At 38.2% G+C, this 9,198-nt stretch overlaps 1 protein-coding gene across 2 annotated transcripts; it reads right to left on the reverse strand.

Annotated features, from left to right (window-relative positions):
- Nucleotides 1–453: 453 nt before the first annotated feature.
- Nucleotides 454–8,860, reverse strand: mindy4 (MINDY lysine 48 deubiquitinase 4). Of its 2 annotated transcripts, XM_042417830.1 has the most exons (18): nucleotides 8,512–8,859; nucleotides 7,957–8,076; nucleotides 7,652–7,875; nucleotides 7,288–7,561; nucleotides 6,917–7,188; nucleotides 6,728–6,786; nucleotides 6,509–6,618; nucleotides 6,294–6,410; nucleotides 6,078–6,169; nucleotides 5,769–5,870; nucleotides 5,391–5,454; nucleotides 4,684–4,749; nucleotides 4,510–4,577; nucleotides 4,333–4,396; nucleotides 3,716–3,877; nucleotides 2,123–2,303; nucleotides 1,702–1,780; nucleotides 454–1,496 (listed from the first exon to the last, which is right to left on the reverse strand). In XM_042417830.1, exons 1-18 carry the CDS (start codon nucleotides 8,569–8,571, stop codon nucleotides 1,448–1,450), a joined length of 2,163 nt encoding a protein of 720 aa, XP_042273764.1. In that variant the 5' UTR covers nucleotides 8,572–8,859; the 3' UTR covers nucleotides 454–1,447. The 2 variants fall into 2 exon arrangements, with proteins under 2 accessions (XP_042273764.1, XP_042273765.1); XM_042417831.1 differs by lacking the exons at nucleotides 454–1,496; nucleotides 1,702–1,780 and having other exon boundaries at nucleotides 2,195–2,299; nucleotides 8,512–8,860.
- Nucleotides 8,861–9,198: the final 338 nt, after the last annotated feature.

Here is a 9,198-nt window from a genome sequence, read left to right on the forward strand (position 1 = left end):
TTTTATGAAAATACTTAACTTTTTTTACTATCCATACCATCAGGTACAGTGATGTTTTTTTTAGTAATGTATAAATGTATCTGTTGTATTCATCATTCAGTAATGTATGTTTTAAATAAGTTAACAAACAGCAACTGGTAACTGGTGCTTCATTTACATTCAGCTGACATTTTAACAGCTTTAAAACAAAGGTTTGCTAAAGATAAAACATAAAGTTAATTTAGCTACAATGTAACACCATCCTCAGTGACTGTAATCAGTTGTAAGAAAACATTGTTTTCTAAAGAAAATTGCATTCATTTTTGTCTCTGCAAACTAAAAAAGATGGTTGCAGAAGCACTGCTATTTTCAAGTGAAACATCCTGGCAGAGTATGCTCTGTTGTTTACAACAGAAGTGTTTCTGGAGCCACAGCAATGAAGAGATGCAAAACAATCATCATTGTGTGAGACAGTTGAGGTATTGAATTATTTTATTATCTGTTCCAGATGAGAGGTCTGTCAATAGTGAAAATTCATCAAGACAATTATAAGCAATCGAGTGTACTACTGAGTGTCACACATACAGTATCTGGGCCCTTTATCATCACGTCTCTCTTTGACGCACACAAACACACACCAGCCGAAATGTATTCAATCCAATCTCCCAACAATCTATCTGAATTATAATTGGAGCAATGAAAACAAAAACAGTACAACTTAACAGATCAACTCATTTGAAGAGTGCACATGTAATAAAAGGCTGTTTGATTTTTGGCTATTTCAAAATTAAACTGTTAAACAAGATTATAAGTAACATGTAAAAATCTGTTAAGACATGGTGTGAAAATATTTATGGACGCACATTTATCTTTCTTTAGCCGTTTTCAATGGTTTCCATGATTCAAATATCACATCTTAATTTTAATCTCATTTCTAATAAGCAGGGAAATCATATTAATTTACTGTAAAATGTAGACAACAATCTGTGATATATATCTATATGTATAAAGTACAGGTAAAGTAGAAAAAGGCCACTGTGGTCAATACAACCATTTACATTTCACCAGCAACAAATTTAAGAGTTTCCATTCAAACCTGTTCATGTTCACACACACTTCAAGAAAAACTTACCTTTTGCTTATTGCTAAACCGTATCATTTTGTATGAGACAGCATTAGGCTTTATGGCAGATACAATATGTCACATTCCAGTTTCCAGCTGCATGTTTTAATCAAAGTAATGATCAGGTCATGTAAATTAAAGGCAGAACAAAATTAACTTTGTCCAACACTGTGTCTCACTAATACTGCTGAACTATACGGATAAATTAGAATTTAATATAATGTGAAGAAAACAAAAAACAAAAGTAACATGTACATGTGTAAAAAAAAAAAATCTGCATTGGTGATGCAAAATGTCTATTGTCAGTTAATGGTCCTAACAAATATCATGAAACCATCCCGTTATTCAGAGAATAGGCTCTGTGTCATTCCAATTCACAAATGCATCTTTCCACCTGAAAGAAAAACAAACAAACAAACAGTTTAAGGCATTTAGTGCTCACCTAGTTAAATACTATATGATCCTTTGCAACTTTAATCTATCTTCATAGTATGAAAACAGCTATCATTTTTTGGCTCTTTTCAGAATTGGCAGACATTACTGTGCATGTCTGCGTGTGTAAATCGGTGGGTGCCTTGGAAATGCCAAGAGATACTTACCTTGTTCGGATGCAGTGATCCACAGGAGGAATGAGATCAGTGTCGACATCTTGACAACTCACCATGGATTTGCCAACAGCTTAAAATACAAACACTTCATTTCATTTTAGGCATTTAACAGACATTCATATTCAGAGGAAAGTACAATTTGTGCAAAAGCAAAGTTACTAAACATTCATCAAACAAGGAGCCAGGAGCCATAATTCAGACTGACATGAAAACAAGAAATGAATAAAAACATCATGTTATATCAGCAGCTAATATAGATATTTCATGTCTTATCAGAGTGGAATCTGGAAATTTTCTGGGCAGTCATTCACAGCAGGAGGGGATTATAAGGAACATAATGATCAAAGAAAGGACTTGCGCAATGTGACTGCAGCTCAAAACAAAGATGACCAGATCAAGTGATGTTACATACAGACAGTGAGGCGGATCTCCTCCTGTTGGTTGGCCAGTCCGTCGTAATAGTAGAGGTCAAACTCCAGACCCTTGTCCTGATTGGTCAACAGCTCCCTCTGCAGGCCAAACAGCACGCTGAAGTGGCTTTCACTGCACACCACCCAAATGGGGTAAAGGGGAGTCTTCAGGTAAGCCCCTACCTTATATAGAAGAAAATAGAACACGACAGAGCAAAGTAGTCTGTTACCCTGTAAGCTACAATCATACAAACACTTTGTTATATCAGTCTAATAGCTTCATTAAGTCACAGAGTACACATTTGCTGGAGTAAGTCTGTATTTCAGTGTGATAAAGGATACTGGGAGACATAATCCGCGATTAATCACTATTTCCTGGAGGCAAGCGTCTTAGATATTCTTTAACACGCTATGTTCCTCATTAAAACATATTCACATGTCAAAAAAAATTATATAAATATGAGGTCATCCATATATATCAGGCCAAAAACAAACTAATGAACTTGGTAATCACACTTTCTATAATAATAATAATAATAATAATAATAATAATAATAATAATAATACACAAAAGAAAAATGCTACATAAGTTGCTGCATTATTAACGTGTAACACCTATAATCACTAATAATTTCTTTAGACCAGATATTGTGTGAAATAATGTTATAAAACAGTTGACAAAAAATTCAAACTACAATTTCTGATGTCAAACTCAATAAATAATTGTTGTATTTCTGTCTTTAAAAGCACAGACTTTACTAAATTATCTTCAATTGATGATCAGTTCTGGTATTTTTTGGGGAGAATTATCTGTAAATAAACACAGGCTAAATTATTGTTTTACCCAAAAATGCAATGATGGCAGGACTTTTTGTGGGTTCTGGATAAGTGTCTGCAGTCTTTCTCTCAGGCTGCATACAGCCCCAACAACTTCTACCAAGAAGGTAGAGCAGGCTGTATGTTGCCTGAGAAGTGAAATCAAGGGCAAAAAGAATCAGTAAATCACTCTTTGCTGCTTGCAAAGCTCAACTGCAACAATAATACTGAGCAATATTAACATTGTAATTATCTCAGAGCTCCTCCAAACTGGATTTTGTCAGCTGGACAGTAAGAGGACAATGTTTAGAGACTGAAACTGAATCAAATTGACACTGTAAAAGTGGGGGGAACAAAAATAAGATTATAAAAAGGTAAAGGGAACACTACCCCCCGCCCCCATCACTACTGGAAATTACACCTTTGATGGTGTGACCCTCTAATTACATTTCACTTCACCTGGTCAATTTAATGTGTTACTATGCTACTGCTTGAGATAACCAAGGAGCCGCATGTTTCTCGTGTGTTTGTGTGAACCACTTCGAAGTTAACATTTTCAGGCAGTGTGTGTGTTGTTAACTATCATATAAATTCCATAATAATCTTAAGAGCATAATTGCTTTGATTATGAGCACATCTGCTGCTGATGGCACAGCATCTCTGCCCATATTTACAGTAAAGAACGCCCTCTTAGGTCTTTATGTTTTCACTTGAATCTGACTAGTATCTGGTTTGTCAGTGGCAGGGTGACCACAGAGTCAGCCAGCGATGCCGCTCACCTTACAGATGTTATAATGTTCAAACAAGGACAGCAGGCCAACGTCACAGTGACCTTTGATTCCCTTGAGCAGGGTTGTGTTGCCATTGCCTGAATCCAACTCCATGTCATCGTCAAAGACATTAGAAACTGCTCGGCCACAGAGCAACAGGTTGACCAGCTCCTGGTGAACACGATCACAGAAAGTCAGTGTTAGTACCAGAATATATTTAGTCCTTACAGTAGTAACAATAAATAGTATTGCAATGCTTACTGTCCATTTTGTGTTTGTTGTACCATACACATACTCTTAAGTTCCACATGCAATTGTGTTACTTGTTTACAGTGTATTTTTAAGTGTTTGGTTGTTTTTTTCTGTGACAATTATTTGCAGTTGTTGACTGGAGAGTTGTTTGTTCACTCATGAAGCTGACATGTGTGAGGTAGCTGTTAAACAATATTACTAAAAACAGAGAAATACGAGCAGACTGATGGCTTTTACATAACCACTGACTATTTTAACGTGCTGAATGTTAATCTCGTCCAGAGAAATTCCTGTACCTTTATTATTCGTATCAAATTCATCACTGTGAATCGCAAGTCAATACTCAGCCTTCATAAAACCATTTGATGTCAAACCTGAGTGCAGTAGCCATGGGCTCCGATGAGCGTGGTGGTGGGCACATCCATGTCCTCTTTTACTCTAAGGAAGGAAGAATGAAAAGAAATCACAATAAAGGTGATGTTTCTTCTTCTCGTTAATAGTGATTTTTCTCCATCTTGTTCAGACATAGTCCTAAAAAAGGCTCTACATACTTTTCAACAGATCGAGAGAGAACAGCAGATATGGTCAGCAATAGGCATCCTAACACCCCAGTCTCAAACTGTGGAAACAATACAGATCATTTAGAGCGGGAAAAGTTCAAAGTTGTACATTGCAAAATGACAGGCAAAATGACAAGTGAGGAAGTTGACACTTAAATCTCTCACCTGCTCAATATGCTGTTCCAGAAGCAACTGTAGGTCCTTCCTGTTATCCACAGTGAAACATGTTATCTAAAACAAAAGGAGTTCATTAAAATTCCTTAGCAGTGCAAATAACTTCTTGTAAATTAGGAATCAATCTAAGTATCAATACTGATAAGTTAAATATTTAAAGTAAAAGGTTAATTTTGTAAATATTTGAAACAGCTACACTTTATTACACAATTATTTAATTAATTCCAAATAAGAACAACGGATATATACAGAAGATATTTACCAATGTGCAATGTGATTCTGCACATCCAAATATGGCTACAAATCTTCTACAATACCATTTTAGACAAATTTAACCCAATAAAAATGTCTCATTAAAGAAGAGCTGCAACAATTAGTCAATTAATCAATTGGTCGACTGACAGAAAATGAATCAATTTTTCACCATTTTCTGACATTTTATAGATCAAACAACTCATTGATTAATTAAGAAAATAATTGACAGTTTCATCGATAATGAAAATAATCATTAGTTACAACTAAGCATTGTTGAGGAATGTTTGTTGGACGTACTTAGAATATGCTGATGATAATTTAGATATGCACCTAATTACCAATATGCTGCTGCATCCAATATATTTACAAATTCTACTCAGTTGACTTTTCTTTGACTTCACTATGTAGATTCAGCAGGTATGTACACAGTAGCATGTCTATACCTTTTCAAAGACTCCTTCCGATTTGTAGTTTCCAGTTGGGGTGAAATGATTTCGTCCTGAACTTCTGTTTTAAAAATAGATGTGACAAAAAAAACAACCCACAATTGTTAAAATCAATGATCCTTGGTGACAGCAGATTTACCAGACATTAGACATAGACTGGGATGGTGGTGGGACATCTGAATTGAACTTTTGACTTCTGGAGTTGATGTGAGCCCAGTTTACCAAATCAGTTATGATGGAGGTTGCTCATATGACATTGACATACTCCACCACCCCGACATCTGAGCCACATATTCACATGCATACGACCTAGTTAAACACCAGTAATGAGGTTCTGCGTTGAAGAGGATTAAGTGGATAAAAGTACAATCTTACACTGCAATTGTGGCTTGTTTTTCCTCCCCAGCCCTCCACAGGATTTCAGCTACAGCTGAAACAAGACACTTTCTCCTGGTGGTGTTGGAAGGTCTTAACCTCCTGAGAACAAAGTGGCGTTTGAGTGAAAAACAGGTCGCCTGGGGTAATAATACAGTAAATACCAAAACGCAGATGTCAATACTTAACAGTGGCTACAAAGCATTCCTTGATGTGACTTAATGGCTGTAAAAAGCATGCAAGTGATTGCAAGAGGGCACACAGAGATTAATATTATGGAGCAAAGCTCTGAACTGAAAGGTAACGTACAGAAGGCCTGTATTACTACTTTCAATGTTTTCAAACAGCAGTTTCTTTAGAACAAAAGCTTGAACGGATGCCAAAACTCCACAAGGACCACCCTAGAAAATAAATACACAAAGAAGAATATATAAGAATATAAAGCATTATACCACAGTTCAATAAATTATGACAATCAGTGTTCCACATTACTGAATTTTAGCACAGTGGCCCAGTTAAGACAACCTTTTTCTGCACAATTCCATATCTCAACTCATGCGTTTCTGAGAATGTGAAACCCTGATTCCTCCACTCAACACTGAAACAATTTAGGCAAGAACCGAGGAGAACCGCTTTCAATTCCTGGAGAAAAACAAAAACAGAAAGCAAACAGAAAATCAAAGGCAACCACAGAAACAGTGCCCAACATTTAGAAAGAAACTGTGGGGTATATCACCAACCATGGCAGTGTGTTGGTCCATCAGACGGCCTGCATAACTCCGCTCTGTGACAGTTCTCTGAAAGGACACTTTGGAGAATTCTCGCAAATCGTCATCGTCGTCAATGTCATCTAGGAATCGATTAACACACCATCAGCTTTGACAAATCAAGCCAGTGTCAAAAAAGGCAAGGTCCCTTTTGCTATTCCTGCAGCACTACACACACACACACACACTTACCTAACACCATCTCAGACACATCCAAATCAGCTACACTTGGCCAGGTCAAAGTCTTTACTCTTAGAAAAAGGACACAGCATGAATAAAATTATCAACAAAACTCTGAAATCAGTGAGAAAATTGTTTCAACAGTATTAAAACATGACATTGCGACAGACACATTACTATTGGCAGCTTAAAGCTATTTACTTTCTTGTCTTCAGCATGTCTTGTCCCACTTTTTCAAAGCTGTTTTCACTCTGCACTCCCTCTGGTGCGCTCCATGTCTCCCGTCTCCCTCCTACGTGGTCTGTTGAGCTCATTTCAGTTAGGCAGCTTTCTGAGCTTTTTGTACAGTTTACAGCTTTTTGCTGTAGGCCAGTCACTAAAAGTCCATCCTTCAACTGCCTATTTTCTTCTTCTTTTCTGAGCAGCGGCTGAGGTACTTCTACCCTTCGACTCTGCCTTTTTTTGTTTGTCTCCTACAAGGAAAAACATCAGTAAAGGAAGAAGAGAATAATATGAGGTGGGCTTATTAAGTGCATCAGAATTAAATACAACTATATTTAATTGATTGCTACCTGGGATGTGCTGGCTATTGGTCCAGCCATCATGCCACGTGTAATTCGATTGCTTCTGCTCCTTTGGATGCTCTCAGTGATGGAAGTTTTTTTTTCTGGTTCTCTCCTGATTAAGCTGTCATTGTCCTGGAGGGAAGCCCTCAGAGGCTGGCCTTTTTGGTCCCGTGAGTCACAAATCCAGATACCTTTTTGAGTATGGGTGGAGAGTCCATCCGACTCAGGAAATACTAATGTACCTGTAGGTACATTAGGGCGAGGTCCCTTGATGTGTGACCTATGAGAGAGATAATCCCATATAAACTCAAACCTGTTTTCTAACACTCAAACAGCATAAATTAAAGTCAAAAAGTTGCTTTTGAAATACCTTAATTTGATGGGATTGCTAGTAACAAAGAGTTCTGTGCTATGTTCTGTCTTTTTGTCATCCATCTCTGATGGCGTTATTGCAGGTGAATTAGCAGTCGAGTTGACAATTAAGGCAGACTGCAGGGGATCACCTTTGTTGCAGGTCATCTTGTCATCTTTGAGGCCTTCAACGTGATGCTTTACAATAATCTCCAGTAATGTTTTCAGGGGCGAATTCTGAACCTGCAATGACAGAGAAGTCAGCTAAACTTTAGATGTTGTTATCTGCTTGCACAGCAGCCAACTTTCAGCTGCAAGACTTACCTTATTCTTTCTATAGAGACCCTCAATGTGTAGAATCTGCCTCAAGTGTGATCTGTTGTTAATACTGGAAACTGTGCGGGGATGCTCCTCATCCATACAGGCAATCGTCCTCTTGAGTCCCTGCACATCAATATCAACAGGACCAGTGTTGCACCTTATTCTGTGACATGCAAGAGTCTGTGGCAAGAAAGTTAACCGATAATGCAACGGCAAAAGCTTTTACCATGGTCACACACTTTGATTGATAGTATGAATGATGGTAACGGCTGTAACAATATGTGTCCCTCACCCTACCTAAGTTAAAGCCTATTATAATTAGATAGTGTAACACACTTTGGCATTTGTGTCTGCAAAAACTGGTTTTATAGTTGATTCTGTTGTGGCACAGAATCTGACGAGTCACAGATTTTGGTGAAACACCAGAATAAACTCTTTAGCATAGCTGGACGGAGGCTAGCGTAGCTTCGTAGCTTTGTTAGCGGTTTGCAGTCCACAGCCATAGGACCGATGTGTCCTGCACTGAGCCCGTTCACTACCTGGCGTTTGGTAACTTACCTTTCTACTCAGATATTCCCGTACAAGGGACGCAGAAACCTCTTCAACTGAAACGGCCATAATGTTGGCTGCTTCTATGGCTTTCCTCTGACATAGATAACCAACACGAAGCTCTTTTTTGCGAATTGTCTAGCTAACACAAAACTGAGGGATGTGCTGCGCCACAGATTGCACAGATTTACATTGAGCTGACAGTCCGTGGGACCTGTCAGAGGCCGTCCATATGTGCTACAGATTAGTGAAACGGCGTTTCTCTCAGAGTTGTTGTTCGGCAACGCGTGTTTCCATGGTGACAGCAGTCGCACCGCTGTTACAAATATGGCGGCCTGTTCTTTCCAATGAACGCTCACTCGCGTTATTTCTTCCCACCCGCATTCTGCGAAGGCCCGCCTCTACTCTGCTTCTGATTGGCTTTAACCTTGATATTCTTACCTAATCCAACCAATCTAAGCAACGGAGGCAACGAGTACTAGCCAATCAGAGGCAGAGTAAGGCGGGTCTTCCCGGAACGTGGGTGGTATAAAACGAGGGCTGCCAAACGCATGCGCAATAGCGCTTGTTCCGGGCGATTAACAAAATAGAAAAAACATGTCTGCAAAAGGAAATTATGTTTTTGGTTTTTTTGTTTTCTTTTAGATAGAGCTATAATATTTGCTTTTTACTTGTGTGTGAATTTCACCTCAAGAA

This window comes from Thunnus maccoyii, chromosome 7, assembly GCF_910596095.1.
Source record: "Thunnus maccoyii chromosome 7, fThuMac1.1, whole genome shotgun sequence".
NCBI classification, from domain to species: domain Eukaryota; kingdom Metazoa; phylum Chordata; class Actinopteri; order Scombriformes; family Scombridae; genus Thunnus; species Thunnus maccoyii.

Excerpts from the sequence above, each read along its gene's own strand:
- mindy4 (XM_042417830.1), bottom strand. The coding sequence starts at position 8,571 with ATGGCCGTTTCAGTTGAAGAGGTTTCTGCGTCCCTTGTACGGGAATAT. Across the intron at positions 3,878-4,332 it reads CCCATGGCTACTGCACTCAG|GAGCTGGTCAACCTGTTGCT; the intron begins GTTTGACATCAA and ends CGTGTTCACCAG. Across the intron at positions 2,304-3,715 it reads AACATTATAACATCTGTAAG|GTAGGGGCTTACCTGAAGAC; the intron begins GTGAGCGGCATC and ends CTTCTATATAAG.